This window comes from Periplaneta americana, chromosome 11 (genome assembly GCF_040183065.1).
Source record: "Periplaneta americana isolate PAMFEO1 chromosome 11, P.americana_PAMFEO1_priV1, whole genome shotgun sequence".
Classification (NCBI taxonomy): domain Eukaryota; kingdom Metazoa; phylum Arthropoda; class Insecta; order Blattodea; family Blattidae; genus Periplaneta; species Periplaneta americana.
In genome coordinates, this window is record NC_091127.1 from 19,908,983 (window position 1) to 19,930,517 (window position 21,535).

General features: G+C 33.0%; 1 protein-coding gene across 2 annotated transcripts in view; it reads left to right on the forward strand.

Moving 5' to 3' along the window:
- The window catches only part of svp (COUP transcription factor 2), a 603,390-nt gene that overhangs the window by 181,821 nt on the left and 400,034 nt on the right, over nt 1-21,535 (forward strand). Inside the window, exon 3 of one of the 2 annotated variants that reach the window (XM_069839116.1) lies at nt 12,603-12,626. The exons of the other annotated variant lie outside the window; for it this stretch is intronic. Coding sequence (XP_069695217.1) covers nt 12,603-12,626 — 24 coding nt within the window. The remainder of the gene's footprint in view (nt 1-12,602; nt 12,627-21,535) is intronic. 2 annotated transcript variants of the gene reach the window in all.

Below are 21,535 nucleotides of genomic sequence, written 5' to 3' on the forward strand. Positions count from 1 at the left end.
TCAAGTTTATCATGCTTTCAAAGGGGAGTACGTTACATGGCGATAAAATTGTTCAATAGTCTTTCTGAAGACATTAAGAATCATAGCCAAAACCCTGCATTCTTTAAGACAAAACTAAAAAATTACTTAATATCTCACACTTTCTATTCTGTAGATGAATTCTTGACATTTCACAGTACTGTGTAAATATTATAATACTATTAAATGGTAAACATATTACATTGTATAAAATATTATTGTTATTAAGGTATTAATTCTGTACATATTTCATATTTGCATTTTATATGTATTGCATTTTATTGTTAAACGTAAGAATTGGACATGTTCTTTATTCTATGCTATAAAGCAAATGTAAGAATATTATGGAACGAATAAATCTATCTTGTGGGCGCTGCTTAATTTGTAGGTACCCAATATGGCCGTAATATTTAGAGCCGAAAACGGAATGTGACGACCATACGCCTAGTTTTCTTCATAGTGAAAAACGGATATGACTAGATTTTTAAGCTAAAATACGAAACAATACATGACCACAGGTTTTTAAAGCTATGCACGGTAATTATTACAGCAGAACAAGTGCAACGGACCAGTTTTCTGTATCTTCTTCCGAGAATAATAAAAAAAAATAGAATGTCGTAAGACTGTGAATGCCGTAAGAGTATAAAAAGCGAGACATTGCTATAAATTCAAGCATTTATCCTATTACAGAGTTACTATTACAGATTTCCTATCACTGACTTCTTACTTTATTACGGCTACATCGAAAATTATTACAGGAAATCAAAATTATCAACAGTAATCTCACTAGAAGTTTTGATTTATCTAGAGAAAATCAAAACTCTAGTGGGATTTAATTGATTCAAAGAAAGTAGGCGTATATAAAGATTAGAAGAAATAAAGTACTATAATACAATGAAATAGCTATTAATTGACTTATTAAATTCTATTTCACTAATGTTTCCTTCACCAAAATATTTGAACGGAGCCGTCATTTTCAGTCGACTATCTATGCGGGAAACAAATGACGATCGCAAAGCAGGTTTTATAGTACTGTAAAGAACTTGCAGTTTGAAATGTTGGCAAACAAAGAAACAAATGCTAGGGTAGTGATAAAAATAAACAAATGCTAGGGTAGTGATAAAAAGAAACAAATGCTAGGGTAGTGATAAAAATAAACAAATGCTAGGGTAGTGATAAAAATAAACAAATGCTAGGGTAGTGATAAAAAGAAACAAATGCTAGGGTAGTGATAAAAATAAACAAATGCTAGGGTAGTGATAAAAATAAACAAATGCTAGGGTAGTGATAAAAATAAACAAATGCTAGGGTAGTGATAAAAATAAACAAATGCTAGGGTAGTGATAAAAAGAAACAAATGCTAGGGTAGTGATAAAAAGAAACAAATGCTAGGGTAGTGATAAAAATAAACAAATGCTAGGGTAGTGATAAAAATAAACAAATGCTAGGGTAGTGATAAAAAGAAACAAATGCTAGGAAAGCGATCAAATTAAACAATTGCTAGGGAAGCGATAAAATTGTGCGATAAGCAGCCATGATTAGTTGAAAGACGTCCTTTCGTAACGTTTTGTTGGTCAAAAGTAGGATGACGTAGTAAAAGTGTAATAGTCATGAAAAAATATACAGAATAGCTCAACAGTCACTACCCATTATTGAACTTACGTTATATTTTCAATCTGCTCTTTGATTTCAAATTACTCACCTTTCATTTTCATCTGACAATTAGTTAAGGTTACTAATACAGACACTAGAGTGCACTGGTATATAGTCGATCAATCAATCAGTCAATCAGCTATCATTGGTGTACAGAAAAATGTGTAATTTGGGAATTTGCTTTATGTAGTGGAAGCATTTCAGCTTTATGTATTCCAACAGTTAAGCACTTTCTAATAGGCTTATGCCGCCAGAACTTGACTATACTGTTTGAAGAACCATGTGACTATTGCACTTCCGTTTCGTTCCTTGCTTTCTTTGTTACTCTTCCACAGTACGCGCTGGCGGAACTATTACACAGAGTCACCTATTGACTAGCGAGATTATGAATAGACATGTCCCAGATCGTCTCTCATAAATTTCTCTCCAATTGAAATTGGGGTGACATCTATTACCAAAATTTGATAGCATAGTACTTAATGATGTCTTTGATCATAGAATGTTGCCTTTATTCATCTACATCCATGAAAACATTTATTTTACATGCATTAAATCTATTATAAAGGGCTAATAAATTCAGATGTTCAACTGATAGAAGTAACACTAAGACTTCCCCCCCCCCTCAAGAGTCAACATCGTCATCATTGAGCAGGTTTGAACCAGTGTTCTTCGGATCCAGAGACAAACATCTGAACATCAAGGCCGACAAATGACAATGGTACGACGTGTATTACAGGAAATACAAGTGTATGAAAAATCGTGATCCGTGGGCACTTTGAGGGTAAGCGATGACGGTGTATTCTGGCGAGATTCGATCTTAGAATCCATCCACTCGGACTGGAGTTTTCCTCTGCAGATAATTGTGTAACCTTGCAAGTATGCACTTAGCCCATTCTCATTCAATCTGTTCCAGATCGCACAGAAGTAGGAACTGTATAGCCTACTACGGGCGAGATAGAGTTGAAAATCGTGGGCGTTTAATGTTACGGCAGTAGCGGTACTGTACAAACGAAAACGATAAACTGAGTGCAGTACAAACATACAGACTTGAAGCCATGTTATCAAATCAGACTATTCAGAATAGCTTGACGCAAAGATAAAAATAACGCTTTGAACTCAGTGTTGCCAACTTAGCGACAAGTCGCTAGATCTAGCTGTTTTGAAGAGGCGTCTAAGGACAATAATTACGAAATAGCTACCAAAAACTTTTCTGGGGTTTAAAATTTCCTTTCAAATTATGGTTTATTTAACGACGCTCGCTACTGCAGAGGTTTATATCAGCGTCGCCGGTGTGCCGGAATTTTGCCCCACAGGAGTTTTTACATGCCAGTAAATCGCCTGTCGCATTTAAACATACTTAAATACCATCGACCTGAGCCGGGATCGAACCCGGAACCTCGAGCACAGAAGGCTAGCGCTATACCAACTACGCTACCCATTTCGACTCTGGGGTTTTCATTAATCATTTGGCGAAAAATTTTTAAGTTTTGTCACTAACTTTTTAATAAGATGTATTTGAAACATTTTTAGTTGGATAAGTTTAATATTATTATAGAGAAAATAGTTTCCTTGGTACAGTTTCAAAACTGTATAAGAACAACTCTACACAAGTTCATTAATTTTATTTAAAATTAGGGCGATTTTTTAAAATTAATTTAGTATTTCTTCATTACGCTATTATCATTTAAAGGAATATATTGTGTAGTTTATCTCATAAAATTTAATTTCAGATGCCCTATTTTTTTTTAATTTGTCCTTGGCTTTTATTATCCAGATTTCGCTGTCACACTTTAATATTGGAAGGGCCAAAAGCGTTATATGTTTTTATTCGAATATACGTTGAAGGTTTTGTGGACTTAAATATATTAACAATTATTTCTTTCAGTCTTGAAAATATTGAAATTTTGTATTGAGTCTTGTCCCTTAGTCATTTTTTCATATTTATTCTTGGCTTTTATTATCCACATTTCGCTGCCAAACTTTTAATATTGGAAGAACCAAAAGTGACATTTTTATTCGAATATTCTTTGAACATTTTGTGGGTTTAAATTTGATCTAAAAAATATTGAAATTTTGTATTGGATCTTGTCCGTTAAGGTCATTGTTTTATCCAGGCTTAGCCGCCATACTTCAATATTGGAAAGGCCAAAATATTTTTATTCGAATATTGTATGAAAATTATGTGAGTTTAAGTATATTAGCCTAATAATTTCTTTTAGTCACAGTAGGAATGTCACAACGTCGCAGTCTTCTACCGGGAAGCTACATTATACAGGATGTTTCCGAGATGGTGGTACAAACTTTCAGGGATGATGGCGAAGGGCACATGTATCAATTTGAGATCAGGAACCCTGGTCCGGAAATGACCGAGTCGAAAGTTACAAGCAAAAATAGTTTTGTGGAAATTAAATAATTTTATTCCTCTGTACACCTTATTTATGTGTATTTATCTGTACATCTTACACATACTATATTCATCTGACGTTGTTTACGTTGCCTACTTACAGTATTCCATTCAGTGCGCTGTCTGAGGGGTGGGGACAGGAAACTACACTAAAGCAATGCAGATAGCGTAATGTGTAACGGACATGGTCGATCCTGATATGCACGTCTGTAGACAGCAGTGTATGTGTACAAGTTTCAGTGTCCAGTCGATCAGTTCTAGTGAAATGGAGGAGTACACGAGAGCGGAATAAGCAGACCTGATTTTAGAATACGGATGAGCCAATGGGAACAGTACTGGGTGTTCAGTTCAAAATGTGTCATGGCTCGCTGTATGCCGTCATGTGGCTAGCCGATGAGCCTAGAGAATTCAATCTTCCTACACTTCCGCAGAGGTGTATAACCTATGAGACAGAGAAGTTGCCTAGCAAGTACGGCGTTCATTCTGAAGAGTACGTACCGATACGTACGGTAACGCCGGTAGTGGCAGGAATGTGAACTGTTTGGAAATACGTACTGTCGGGATATGGGGAGAGGGTTAAGACGATTACTTACGTATTTGTTGACATTAACTTCGACGGTCAACATGGACACGGAGCATTTGATTTATGTTGTGGAATGATACCGTACGCAACCGATGATAACAAATACCCTGCGTACGACTTGCCGGCGCAAAACACAGTTCGAAAGAGGTTATGGTAGCACACAGACCGTACAGACCGCCATCTGTTGCTACGACGTTCAAGTTATACCGTACACGTTCTCAAGTTCAGATTGAAGAACGCCTTGAATAATAGGCAAATTGCAAATTAAGCTTTCAGGAATAACTCTCTGTAAAGTTAACTTGAATAATTTCGAGGGAAAACCACAATTTAAAGTCACACAGAGTTAGTGTGCACTCAAATGTTGGTTGCTTGACGGTTGTCAGCCCACTTTGAGGTCTGTGGATATAGAGGGAAAAATTGGATCGGTGTCGGGTAGAGTTCCCGGGTAGCTCAGTGGGAGAGCGTTGGTACGTTTAACCAAAGGTCCCGGGTTCGATACCCGGCCCCGGAACAATTTTTCCCTCGAAATTATTCAATAGGCAACTTCTCTGACAAATAAGCTGAAACTCGCTTCAAATCGGTGACTCAACAACAGTGACGTCATGACACACTTCGAAATGAACACCCAGTAGACAAGCTCACAGATTGTATCAGGGGTACAAGTACCCACGTAGGAGACATCCGTCCCATACCATTTTTCCACAGCTGTTCCAAAGGTTAAAGGGAAGGAGGGCACGTGTTTCCAAATTACAATTCAATTTCCACACAACTATTTTTGCTTATAACTTTCGACTTAGTCATTTCCGGACCATGGTTCCTTATCTCAAATTGATACATGTGCCCTTCGCCATCATCCTTGAAAATTTGTAATACCACTTCGGAAACAATCTGTATAGGCCTACTTAGACTAAGGCTGTCAGCATAAGTGTCGTAACATCACTATTTTTTTCTGTCAATATAAGAAACCACATCCTGCATACATTTAATGCTACACACGTGTGGTTCAGGTTTCAATTATTACAGGCCTAACGTTGATGGTCGTCCAGTCCAAATTGCTTCAGTTTTTATTTAGGCAGAAGGGCATTGCCATAAATCTTTGCGTACGTTTTTTGCCTATATATTCCAAGTCCCAATTTATTTAATGTGACTTGCATTTTTGTTTTGTCCGGGACCTGGGGTCAGGGATATTCAGTTTTCTTGCTCAATATGGCGCAAAAAGTTGCGTTGTCTTTGTTCGCGAGTTGAGCAGTATTGGTTTATATGCTGTGTGCAGGTCTTCGTGGGAATGTGTTTTATATACCAGCTATAAATTTAAATTTTCGACCACACCCATCAATAAGCTCGAGGAGAGAGTCAAGGCGTTTGACCTGCTTCACATTTCGCGACAGACCTGCCTGCCCGCACGCCCGCCGTCTCTGAATATCAGTTGTTCAACACAGGGATGCATTCCTGGACTACCCAGATGTCTGCAGTACACTATTGTCGGGAATGTAACGATCTTGTCAATTTACAGTTTCGTACTTCCGCTGTCTTAAGGCTGGTTCACAATAAACCGGGAACGGAAACGACAACGAAAACGATAACGGAAATAATGTTAAAATAAATATATTTAAATGTAAGCATTCACAAATAAGTATTGTGAATGCTCACATTTAAATACATTTATTTTAACAACATTTCCGTTCTCGTTCTCGTTTCCGTTCCCGGTTTATTGTGAACCAGCCTATACTATTAAACCGTGTATAGTTCTTATGAGACTTATGCAGAGTTGAGACAAAAATAGTAATATGCGTTACAAGAGCGGTATGTTGAAGTTTTCATCTTCGAGGAAAAGTTTGGAAAAGCGAAACTAGTTGAGCGTTTTTAATTTCCGAGAATTGAAAGAAAACATGCCGCTCGTGTATCGTACAATATTTTGTGCGAAGATCGTTTATTACATACCTGAAAGAGGAATTTCTAATTAGTTGCAATGAACTCTCCATCTTGGTTTCTGTTCAATGACGGCAAATTTGCAAAACAAAAATATCTATCTTCAACATTGTTGCTTTAAAATGTTTTCGGTGTTTACTATAATCCAGCAGGTCTGGAATTTTGTTGATTTTTTCACGGCTTCCTTAATGTTACTTGCATCACGAATGTAGTAACTTTAGTGGAGTTGTAGAGTTTACTTAATTTTTGCAAATATATAAAAACAATAATTAACATTGCAATTTAGGTGAAATTGCAGTGGTAAGTTTTCAATTTATAATTATTACTATATTGAACGTCTCTAAAAATAATAGGTTAAAAGCCTAAAGCAGTAAAATCAATATGTCACTTAAGCGGTGAGAAGAGGGAAATTGTTATGTGTGTTACGTTGGGAATACTGAATGTGGAATTTTAGACTTTCCGCGGATTGGTTTTGTGCGGAAACCAAGCAAATATGCACGATCTCGCACAAACGTTATTAATAAACCATGCATAAGCGATGGATGTATAAACAGTCTGTAACTATACAATGGGAATTGCTTTGCAGTAGTTATATACACGAAACCCCTTGTCTAAGCGTTGTGTATAGGGAAAAAATGGCCTCCCCTCTAACAGCTGTTCGTATCGACTGTCATTTTATGATGATGGTTGCCTTGTAACCACAGAAGAACATACCAAAGAGCACAAAATAATATTGCTGTACCTTGTACTCTTTGACCAAAATATAGTGTGGTCATCGATTAGAGCCAGTTGTACTATGGATACTTAACACGCCACACTAGAGCGCTCTACCGGATGTAGTAGAGAACCTCAGATAACATTACCTTTCGTACCGAAGTAATGACGAAACTATGACGTAGTTGTGTAACAGTTATACTGTTATACACGACGTATGTAGTGATTATTAGTAAGGAATTTACACACGACGTATAAACGAGCTATTCATTGTATAAGTATAAAACAGTTAAACGTATGTATATAGAGTTTTTATTAGTAAGAACGTAAGTGTATAAAAACCTATGACTTAAGTATTTCTGTAAAATAATTACACACCGTATCCATACTAATGGTCTTACTAATAAACCGTGTATAGTTTTTATACGAGACTTATACAGAGTTGAGACAGAAAACGTTACTAATAGACCATGCATAAGCGATGAATATATAAACAGTCTGTAACTATAAAATGTAAATTGCTTTGCAGTAGCTGTATAGACAAAACCCCTTGTTTAAGCGTTGCATATAGAGAAAAAGATGTCCGCTTCTCTAACAGCTGTTCGTATCGACTGTCATTTTATGATGATGGTTGCCTTGTAACCACAAAAGAATAAACCGAAGAGCACAGAATAATTAGAATAATATTGTTGTAGCTTGTACTCTTTGACCAAAATATAGTGTGGTAATCGATCATAGCCAGTTGTACTATCGATACTTAACACGGCACACTAGAGCGCTCTACCGGATGCAATAGAGAACCTCAGATATTTTATTACCTTTCGTAATGAAGTAATGACGAAACTGTGACGTAGCTGTGTAACAGTTGTTATGCACGACGTATGTAGTGATTATTAGTAAGGAATTTACACATCATTTATAAATGAGCTACTCATTGTATAAGACAGTTAAACATCTCTAAGTTATATAGAGTTTTTATTAGTAAGACCGTAAGAATATACAGAAATAATAGCTTATAATTTCACAACCGTATATTATAATCCCTTAAGATAAAGCTCAATCAATAGAAAAACTCTCCAAGATTTCGTTGCTCACCTTTTCCATGGCGATTGTTGTGTGCAATGTTTTGTTTCAAGCTTATTGTTGCATGGCCATTGTTGTGTGAAATGTTTCGTTTGAAGCTTATTGTTGCATGAATGAAAATTTGCATTTATCAGTCTAGGTGTTCCACCACACTTCGATGGAAATGTTAAAACTTTTTTGATCTAACCTTTCCGAGAAATTGGATTGGTAGGGGTGAGCCAACTTCCTGGCCGTATAGGTCCCCGGATTTAACTCCTTTGGATTTTTGTGCGTGGGGATTTATTAGAAATATTGTGTACAGCAGAAAAGTTCGTAATTTGATTGATCTGGTACAGCGTATCATTCTAGCAGCTGAGCTTATAACACCTGATATGATGATGAACACCTGGTGAGAGGTTGAATATCGTTTTGGTACCTGTCGAGCTATAAATGGTGCTCATGTTGAAGTGCACTAGGGGAAATAAATACTTTTTCAGTTACTCTATATCAGAGTGCTGCATTGGAGTTAAATCGCTCGCTTGAACTCTGTCGAGTGTCGCACCCTCGAGTGAGATACGATCGCGTGATACGCTCGTAATAAATAGAAGCACAGTACAAGGTCATCTCACCGACATGTCTTATCTTGTATGGAAGGCGACAGATAAGATAGACATGTTTTGCTCACACGGTAAAAATAAGGCTTTATTTTCTGTGTTTATGACAAATGTTTAATGGAACAGTCAATGGAACGTACCAAAACAGTAACATGAAGTTATAAATAAAATAGTATGAAAAACTTCAATATACAATTATTATTGTTAATTAATAATTATTCTATATTATTGATTTACCACATAATATAATATGATAGGTCCATACATAGTGTTCCGCCTATATACTGCGACAATGTACAGTCCATGAGGATTTACTTGTCTAGTCCCTTTTAGAAAGAGAAAGAATACTCACCATCTCTCTCTACCCTCATTTATGGTGACGGCGGTATGGTCGACACTCCTTCCAGCGACCAGGAGTTAGCAGCGGCGGCACTCTCTTCCTCTTCAAATTCTGACTCCTCTCCGCCAGAAAGTTCCTCGTCCGTGTCCGTGTCATCCAAATTTATTACGAATCGATCGCTAATTTCGTCTACTAGTCCGTCCTTCTCCCAATAAAATTGTTCGACTTTTTCCACGTGTTCACAGGCCTTTCTCCAATTATCTTCCGTCACTTTTGCAAGAGCGCTCTCAAACAACAATTTCACATCTTTACTTTTGAACGAAATATTACGCTTCGCAACGTCATTTTTAACCTGCCCCCATATTAATTCGATCGCGTTTAAATCACAATGGTATGGTGGCTGTCTCACTACAGTATGGGAGTGCATTGTCGCAATTTGGTCAATTTCGTATGTTTTGAAATAATCTTTTTTAGTTTTTACAAGTTCATATAATACAGGTTTCGTGGATCGTAAATCAAATTCAATGTTATTGTTACGAAGCCAGGACTGCATTTCAGATTTCGGTGTTGATGAAATTGGTGCCTTATTGAGTTCTGTTGAATGATAGGGGGCATTGTCCATTACAATGATGCTATTGAGAGGAATGTTTGGTAATAATTGATTAATGAACCAGTTCTTAAATACAGTGCTGTCCATCTCCTCGTGGTAGTCTTTAGTTGATTTAGATTTGAAAGTTAGAAGCGCGTTTGGAATGAAACCTGTCGAACATCCGGCGTGTAAAATAATAAACCGTTGACCTTTTCCTATTGGGGTTTGAAGTGGGAAGTCAATTTCGTGATCATCGCTTTTCCAAACTTTGCTTTTCGTATGGTTCATATTAACCCAAGTTTCGTCTAGATAAACAACGGCGCGTCCAGTGGCGCGTAATTCTTTCATTTTTCTTAAGAATTTAAATCTCTTTAAAATAACATCTGACCTTTCCATTAAAAATTTTCTGCCTTGAGTATTTTTAACATACCTAAATTTCATTTTTTTAAGAATTTCTCTCAAACTCCATATGCTTCCAGTGAATAAGCTTTCCTTAATTAATGCGTCATTTATATCCTTCAAACTAGGCAAAAAATCAGTCCGATACAAAGAATAAATTACTCGTCTTATAGCGGCGGCAGAAAATGAGTCAATTGCAGTGTTTGGGCGTTTCTTTCCTGGAGTTCGCAGAACACTTCCACTTTCTAGTGCCTCCTTTTGTTTTTTTAAAATCCTGCTAACACTACGAGACGATATACCTGTCGCTGCAGCAGTTCTTTCGATAACACTCGACACAGATATTGTTTGCTTTCCGCGTTTCAGTGCCTCATATTCTTCAGTAAAGAATTTGTGTACATTAATAACCATGTTCATACTGTCCGACTTCAAGGCTTTCCCGCGTTTTCCCATATTGCCTACCATGATCATTAAAAACAAGAGCACAACACACATTACAATGTTTAAGATAACAGGGAAACCATGCAATTCCGAAAACATTTTGTTTAAATTGTGAATTATTGTATATTATATTATATTATATTATATTATATTATATTATATTATATTATATTATATTATATTATATTATATTATATTATATTAAATTGACACAACGAGACACACACTTACTTCACTATTCACTAAACACTACTGAATAAATGAACTCGAACAACGCCAAGACGCCACTGAGAGACCCACTAATTGGATTTGCAAAAGTGTGTTCTAGAAGGGCCAAGGGAGAAGGAGGGAAGGGAATTCCAAGAATTCTACAAAAGAAAACCTTTCCCCCCTTACATCTGTTGACAGTCGATAGACAAGGACCGCAGACAAGGATAGTAGAAATCACGCCAACTTAACCCTCATGCACTGTAGAAACGTTTTACAAAATATTATTGATATAGCAGTAGATTAATAACAATATTAGTACAGAGATAACGTCACAGAAAATATAATAAAACGAATAATCATGCTGCACAACTGTTACAGACGCAAAGATTGATATACTAATTATTATTATTATTATTATTATTATTATTATTATTATTAGGCCTATAAAACTTGATGCGGTTCTTGCATTATCGTGATTGTGTTCTCCGTTTATAATAATTACATTTACATCCAATAACATCTATCAGATGTGGCAAAAACAAAATCACTCCTGTGTGGGGGGGAAAAAAAATTACTTACAACATTTATATTACATTTTAAAGCAAGTTTTGTAGTTTTACTATGGAGAGGTTAGTTAAACACTGCAAAGTTTTGAAATGATAAACATCTATGATGTTACTACACAGTTCATCACTGTAACAAGAACGAATGTCTAACGCTCGGCTTATACCTTTCGAGGATTTATCGCTCGTGACAATTTTACCCATCATGCATGTGCGCTACCTATCGGATTATGCTATGAACTACTTGGCGCTCGAGCGACAACGTCCTATGCAGACCTCTGATGAAAGTGATGTCAGCGAAATGAGTTCGGGGTTCAGCGCCGAAAGTTACCCAGCATTTGTTCTTAATGAGTTGAGGCAAAACCCAGGTAAAAACCTCAACCAGGTAACTTATCCAAACCAGAATTTGAACTCCGGCCCGCTCGTTTGACTGTCAGACATGCTAACCGTTACTCCACAGCTGTGAACACTTGTTTGAAGAAATTCATCATATACTCTGACTATATTTAGGAGCCAGATCTTCTGTTCTTCAGTTGTTGTTTTTATGAACATCGATGAAAGATTGGGAAATGGTGTGCCTAATGTGAACAGAGGAAGAATTATGGAACTGTGCTGCTGATTCCATAGTTGTTCCACATCATTCGCTAGGTAATTGCTATGATAATGATAATGACAATAATAATAATAATGATAATAAGTATCGGATGTATATGTAACACAAATTTCAACAAAAGAACTACAACTTTCTTCCTCCACAGTTCAAAATTCAATCTAATCAGTGGTCTTAATATCGTAATACGTTTCCGCATGTTTTCCCTTACTCCATGATTCCACCAAGAGCGCTACCTTTCTCCTGCCCTTTCCTGTTGACAGTCACTGAAAGATTTCATTCTTTTCTGTGTCCCTTCTTCTGATGACGTTCTCACCCCGTCTCAGATGTCGTTTTTCTGTTTCTTGGACGATGTTTCTAAAACTTCAATTTTTTGTCTTATTGCATTGTTTCTGCCTTTATTCTTGAATATCTTGCCTAATGTTAAATAAATCTGTTTCTGTAACAAACAGTTTAATTTTGTGTTTCTGCTTCAGGGTCCAACTCTCGGCTCCATAAAAGTAAGATACCTTTGAATTATTATTATTATTATTATTATTATTATTATTATTATTATTATTATTATTATTATTATTATTATTATTATTATACACGGTGTCCAGGCTAAAGGTATGAAGAAATAATTGTTCATCATTTATTAACAGAAGGGTATTTTATTATTATATGTTTTTTTTTATTTTATTGGGTTATTTTACGACGCTGTATCAACATCTAGGTTATTTAGCGTCTGAATGATATGAAGGTGATAATGCCGGTGAAATGAGTCCGGGGTCCACCACCGAAAGTTACCCAGCATTTGCTCGTGTTGGATTGAGGGAAAACCACGGAAAAAACCTCAACCAGGTAACTTGCCCCGACCGGGATTCGAACCGGGCCACCTGGTTTCGCAGCCAGACGCGCTGACCGTTACTCCACAGGTGTGGACTATTATATGTTTGGCACAGGATCCAAAAACTCTCCAAGATTTTATTTTTGTAACAACAATGCTAGAAATCTATACAACGAAGCAAGAAAATTGAAGAAAACAAAAAAGATACGATTTGTCATTGTGATTTATGTCACGAATTGCTAACAATCAACATTAATAATTCTAATTGAACGCAAAATGTAGACACCACAGCAAAAAGTGCAATATGTGCTTTGGCTTGCTGAATTTAAATCTTATCAGATTTCAACGTCGATTTCATCGTCGCCGATCCATCTACTTGAAATCAATTTTGCAGTGGGATAGAACTCTTGAGACAGGATCCTTGATTCCACAAACAGGCAAACATCCCAAGAAAAAAAAAAAAACGAAGAAACTGTCGATCGTATACGAACTGCATTCAACCGGAGCCCAAGGAAGTCCATTAAGGGGACACTCAACTTAAAAATTGGAGAAAAAGTGTCATAGAAATGAAAAATTAAATTTCTACACTAATTTACGTGAGAGAACTAAATCAATACGCAGAATTCTTCCCCTATTCATTGAGAAGTCACAGTCAAATGCACAAAGCCAAAAAATAAAAAATGATACTTAAAAGTGATATTTCAATTAATGATTAATTAAAAATTGAAATATTTTTTTATTTTGAAAAGTATTGGATCTAATGAGCTGAGATTTTGCATGTTAGTTTCCATGTGTATATTAAACTTTTTCTCCAAATTTGAAAAAGATTGGTCAAATAGGAAAAAAGTTCCAAAATATAGTTGAGTGTCCCCTTAAGCAGGCTAATGACCTAGATCATATACATCCAGATTGCTTGGCGTTATAGGTTTTGGCGGTAACAACTTTTGTCAGGTTTACTATGCTGCCATCTAGTTATTACATAAGGAGTCACGTCATAACTCCCATTTGAATTGCATTAGCGACTGTACTGCCGTCTCGTGTTCGTTTACGACGGATGAGTGGCGATCCTGGCGGTTCTCTTCAAACTGCAAACGATTTAAACATAGGAATGAACAATCTATAATTATGTGATCTGGGCTAATGATCAGTTACAGATTCCCAAATCAACTGTTCATTACGTTCTTCATAAACGATTCAAACTACGTGCCTACAAGCTCCAGCCAGAATTCTAGACGAAATCGGCGTCGAACTCTGATAACAGACTTAAATTCAGCAAGCCAAAGCACGCATTTCACTTTTTGCTATGGTGTCCACATTTTACGTTCAATTAGAATGATTAATGTTGATTGTTAGCAATTCGTTACATAAATCGCAATAATAAATCGTATCTTTTTTGTTTTCTTCAATTTTTTTTTGCTTTGTTGTATAGATTTCTAGCATTGCTGTTATAAAAATAAAATCTTGCAGAGATTCTACATCTTTTGCCGAACGTATAGACCTGATAATAAAATATCCCTCTGTTAATAAATGGTGAACAATTATTTGTTGATATCTCTAGCCTGGACACGGTGTATTTATTATTATTATTATTATTAGCTTTCCAAGCTATGAGGGTTTTACGCTGCGTAAAATTGCCATGATATTTTGTTCTATTATTTCTTACATTTATCCACTCATTTTTACCCATAGTATTACATTTTAAACGTTATTTTTTTATATAAATGTCTTCATGGTTTTCACCGTGGTAAATGTCTTGCAACCACATTGTTATTAGTCTTAGGCTGCTATTACACTATCAAAGTTCTTTGACAAAGATCTTTTAGAAAATATATGACAGTGTAATGGGTTTTTCTTTTATAAAAGTTTCTTTGATAAAAGATCTATTATAAGTGCATCTTGTTATTTTTGATAAAAGATTTCTATACCTTGAAACAAATATGTGCGGAACGCAGATGTAACTGGACTGTTGCTACCACAAAAATTCTGATATCGGAGTATGAAAGAAATGAAATGTTGTAAATAAATAATGTATATAATAATAATAATAATAATAATAATAATAATAATAATAATAATGATGATGATGATTTGTATAACTTTTCAAGTCCTTGCATTGTAGCTCTTTCAATAAGTTCTGATATAGTAAGACATCTCTTATCACGTTTTGCAATCCATGGTTTAACCCACTAGGCTTTTCTTTTTCAGTAACATGCATATTATAATAATTTTAGCTAAACAAGCATAGTACTGTTCTTCATTAATGGTGTTATAAACTTAACGCGTAAATATTATCAACAAATCATAAACTTAACGCGTAAATATTAGTATCAACAAATCATAAACTTAACGCCTAATTATTAGTATCAACAAATCATAAACTTAACGCCTAATTATTAGTATCAACAAATCATAAACTTAACGCGTAAATATTAGTATCAACAAATCATAAATTTAACGCCTAATTATTAGTATCAACAAATCATAAACTTAACGCGTAAATATTAGTATCAACAAATCATAAACTTAACGCGTAAATATTAGTATCAACAAATCATAAATTTAACACCTAAATATTAGTATCAACAAATCATAAACTTAACGCCTAAATATTAGTATCAACAAATCATAAATTTAACGCCTAAATATAAGTATCAACAAATCATAAATTTAACGCCTAAATATAAGTATCAACAAATCATAAACTTAACGCGTAAATATTAGTATCAACAAATCATAAATTTAACGCCTAATTATTAGTATCAACAAATCATAAACTTAACGCGTAAATATTAGTATCAACAAATCATAAACTTAACGCCTAATTATTAGTATCAACAAATCATAAACTTAACGCCTAATTATTAGTATCAACAAATCATAAACTTAACGCGTAAATATTAGTATCAACAAATCATAAATTTAACACCTAAATATTAGTATCAACAAATCATAAATTTAACGCCTAAATATAAGTATCAACAAATCATAAATTTAACGCCTAAATATAAGTATCAACAAATCATAAATTTAACGCCTAAATATAAGTATCAACAAATCATAAACTTAACGCGTAAATATTAGTATCAACAAATCATAAACTTAACGCGTAAATATTAGTATCAACAAATCATAAACTTAACGCGTAAATATTAGTATCAACAAATCATAAACTTAACGCCTAATTATTAGTATCAACAAATCATAAACTTAACGCCTAATTATTAGTATCAACAAATCATAAACTTAACGCGTAAATATTAGTATCAACAAATCATAAATTTAACACCTAAATATTAGTATCAACAAATCATAAACTTAACGCCTAAATATTAGTATCAACAAATCATAAATTTAACGCCTAAATATAAGTATCAACAAATCATAAATTTAACGCCTAAATATAAGTATCAACAAATCATAAATTTAACGCCTAAATATTAGTATCAACAAATCAGAAACTTAACACATATTAATATCAGCAAATCATAAATTTAACACCTAAATATTAGTATCAACAAATCATAAACTTAACGCCTAAATATTAGTATCAACAAATCATAAATTTAACACCTAAATATTAGTATCAACAAATCATAAACTTAACGCCTAAATATTAGTATCAACAAATCATAAATTTAACGCCTAAATATAAGTATCAACAAATCATAAATTTAACGCCTAAATATAAGTATCAACAAATCATAAACTTAACGCGTAAATATTAGTATCAACAAATCATAAACTTAACGCGTAAATATTAGTATCAACAAATCATAAACTTAACGCCTAATTATTAGTATCAACAAATCATAAACTTAACGCCTAATTATTAGTATCAACAAATCATAAACTTAACGCGTAAATATTAGTATCAACAAATCATAAATTTAACACCTAAATATTAGTATCAACAAATCATAAACTTAACGCCTAAATATTAGTATCAACAAATCATAAATTTAACGCCTAAATATAAGTATCAACAAATCATAAATTTAACGCCTAAATATAAGTATCAACAAATCATAAATTTAACGCCTAAATATTAGTATCAACAAATCAGAAACTTAACACATATTAATATCAGCAAATCATAAATTTAACACCTAAATATTAGTATCAACAAATCATAAACTTAACGCCTAAATATTAGTATCAACAAATCATAAATTTAACACCTAAATATTAGTATCAACAAATCATAAACTTAACGCCTAAATATTAGTATCAACAAATCATAAATTTAACGCCTAAATATAAGTATCAACAAATCATAAATTTAACGCCTAAATATAAGTATCAACAAATCATAAACTTAACGCGTAAATATTAGTATCAACAAATCATAAACTTAACGCGTAAATATTAGTATCAACAAATCATAAACTTAACGCCTAATTATTAGTATCAACAAATCATAAACTTAACGCCTAATTATTAGTATCAACAAATCATAAACTTAACGCGTAAATATTAGTATCAACAAATCATAAATTTAACACCTAAATATTAGTATCAACAAATCATAAATTTAACGCCTAAATATTAGTATCAACAAATCATAAATTTAACGCCTAAATATAAGTATCAACAAATCATAAATTTAACGCCTAAATATAAGTATCAACAAATCATAAATTTAACGCCTAAATATTAGTATCAACAAATCAGAAACTTAACACATATTAATATCAGCAAATCATAAATTTAACACCTAAATATTAGTATCAACAAATCATAAACTTAACGCCTAAATATTAGTATCAACAAATCATAAATTTAACACCTAAATATTAGTATCAACAAATCATAAACTTAACGCCTAAATATTAGTATCAACAAATCATAAATTTAACACCTAAATATTAGTATCAACAAATCATAAACTTAACGCCTAAATATTAGTATCAACAAATCATAAACTTAACGCCTAAATATAAGTATCAACAAATCATAAATTTAACGCCTAAATATAAGTATCAACAAATCATAAATTTAACGCCTAAATATTAGTATCAACAAATCATAAATTTAACGCCTAAATATAAGTATCAACAAATCATAAATTTAACGCCTAAATATAAGTATCAACAAATCATAAATTTAACGCCTAAATATTAGTATCAACAAATCATAAATTTAACGCCTAAATATAAGTATCAACAAATCATAAATTTAACGCCTAAATATAAGTATCAACAAATCATAAATTTAACGCCTAAATATAAGTATCAACAAATCATAAATTTAACGCCTAAATATAAGTATCAACAAATCATAAATTTAACGCCTAAATATTAGTATCAACAAATCATAAATTTAACGCCTAAATATTAGTATCAACAAATCATAAATTTAACGCCTAAATATAAGTATCAACAAATCATAAATTTAACGCCTAAATATAAGTATCAACAAATCATAAATTTAACGCCTAAATATTAGTATCAACAAATCAGAAACTTAACACATATTAATATCAGCAAATCATAAATTTAACACCTAAATATTACTATCAGCAAATCATAAATTTAACGCCTAAATATAAGTATCAACAAATCATAAATTTAACACCTAAATATTACTATCAGCAAATCATAAATTTAACACCTAAATATTACTATCAGCAAATCATAAATTTAACACCTAAATATTACTATCAGCAAATCATAAATTTAACACCTAAATATTACTATCAGCAAATCATAAATTTAACACCTAAATATTACTATCAGCAAATCATAAATTTAACACCTAAATATTACTATCAGCAAATCATAAATTTAACACCTAAATATTACTATCAGCAAATCATAAATTTAACACCTAAATATTACTATCAGCAAATCATAAATTTAACGCCTAAATATAAGTATCAACAAATCATAAATTTAATGCCTAAATATTAGTATCAACAAATCAGAAACTTAACACATATTAATATCAGCAAATCATAAATTTAACACCTAAATATTACTATCAGCAAATCATAAATTTAACACCTAAATATTACTATCAGCAAATCATAAATTTAACACCTAAATATTACTATCAGCAAATCATAAATTTAACACCTAAATATTACTATCAGCAAATCATAAATTTAACACCTAAATATTACTATCAGCAAATCATAAATTTAACACCTAAATATTACTATCAGCAAATCATAAATTTAACACCTAAATATTACTATCAGCAAATCATAAATTTAACGCCTAAATATAAGTATCAACAAATCATAAACTTAACGCCTAAATATTAGTATCAACAAATCATAGACTTAACGCCTAAATATTAGTATCAACAAATCATAAATTTAACGCCTAAATATTAGTATCAACAAATCATAAATTTAACGCCTAAATATTAGCATCAACTAATCATAAATTTAACGCCTAAATATTAGTATCAACAAATCATCATTTTAACGCCTAAATATTAGTATCAACAAATCATAGACTTAACGCCTAAATGATAAATTTAACGCCTAAATATAAGTATCAACAAATCATAAATTTAACGCCTAAATATTACTATCAACAAATCATAAACTTAACGCGTAAATATTAGTATCAACAAATCCTCGGAACACATATTAACTGTTGTGGAACAAGTTTTAGGTGAGCTTTTGTTCCTAATTTTAGGTTATCTTTGATCAAATCTCGTATAAAAGATTTTGTGTAGTGTAATATACCCCAAATCCTATCTTTTATCAAAGAATTTTGATAAAATATTTTATCATATTCTTTGTCAAAGAACTTTGAACGTGTAATAGCAGCCTTATGGGCTATGAGAGAAGAGGTTAGAAGAAGTGGACTATTCCATTTTTTTTAAACAGTATAAATTGTATGTCCTTTTTATTTTCATTTCTGGTAATCAGATTCAGAGACAGGCCTGTTACTTTCTGGGGTCATAGTAATTTGCCGTGTCATGTAGCTGAAACATGTTTCGTAGATTTAGCCTTTGGTGTGGACGCCAAAACTAATAACATTCATATTTACTCTCAGCCTTTTATTTCTTTGTTTATCTGTTTATTTTATCCATTCCTTTATTCATTCACTCATATCCAGCAATGAACATTTCTAAACCTCTTCCGAAGCCTATCGCTTTGAAATTTCTTCAGAAGCAATGTGGTCTATAGACGTTATTCCATGTTGGCTTCATTTTTCTTTCTTATGTGCTCTTCAACGTATCTCTAAATCATTCAGTTTGCTTGGTTTAATGTTCGATGTCACATGTAGTTAATTATATATTTCAGAAGTCTTCCGAATTCTTAATTCTTGGTCACTAGAACTTTTTATAATAGTTCCGAATATTATCTCCCTTTCTGTAGAGTCTTCATACACCAATATTTTTCTAAAGACAAAATTGAACAGAACACAGCAACATTCGGTGTCTATTGTTAGATCCTATATGTGTTAATTTATGTGTTTTAAGTGTTTTTATCTGTATTATCTGCTTTAATTATCAACTACCATATTTTCAAATGCAATTAATGTGGCAAGAATTTTTAATAATTGAAGGAGTGAGAATGATATAGTCTTAGCCATAAACACAACATTTTACAGGAGAGCGTACTGAAAGTTTTGAGTCCAATGCTATTAGGTGCAGTATCATAATTTTTTCAGCGTATGTTTTTGTTGGGTAAATTTTATAATATTTCTCTAGTAGCGTCTTCATGTGCGTAAGGATTCAACTCTTACAAAAAACTATTTTTGTTAAAAGTGTGGCTTTGGACTATTTTACTCTCACTGCTTCCTTTTTATATCTCATATCCTTTTCCACAACAACTTGGCATTAATGGACAAATGCTGAAATGTCAGTCATGGTTTTTGAAAATAGTTCGGAAAAACGTTTCCACCAATGGATATATGAATGAAAAGTCGTATCAGCATTATACTGCCATATTAAATAGTTAATTTCTGTAATACAATAGTACATTATGCAACGAGCCTATAATGGTAGTAATTAAGACGCGAGTATGTTTGTTTATGAAACGAGCGCAAGCTCGACCATATTTCTATCTTGAAATTATTCATAAGTATTCATGTTATGGTTATTTAAGTGAGGAGCGGAACTGACCTGCATTGTGAGATGCGCGCAGACCCGAAAGTATTGATTTTTTCCGAGCCACGAATGTCATTGACCTTGATATAATCTAGACAATAACATGAACATTAGGCTTGATATAACCTGGAAATTGATTTAGAATTGAAAAACGAGATGAAAAATTGAATTTATTTGAATATTATTTACAATTAACGCTAATTATTATTGTAACAGAACATAACCTTCTGCGACAGTATTGGATTTCCAGCCTCCGTGACTTTTCGCTAATTGTCTTTCGATTGCATATCCGAGAATAATCGATACTTGCGGTTTTATAATGGTACAATGGTGATTTCTCATTGGCTGAACAACTGAATTATAATGAATAGGTGTACTTTAATAAGGTGCATTAAAGGGCTACTACCAGGTGTATAATTAATACATTTCGGCATGGTCGAGCATAAAAAAAATTTCCCAACCACTCAGTGGAATTTTAAATTTATTTAACCGGTTGTATAGATAAAGGCA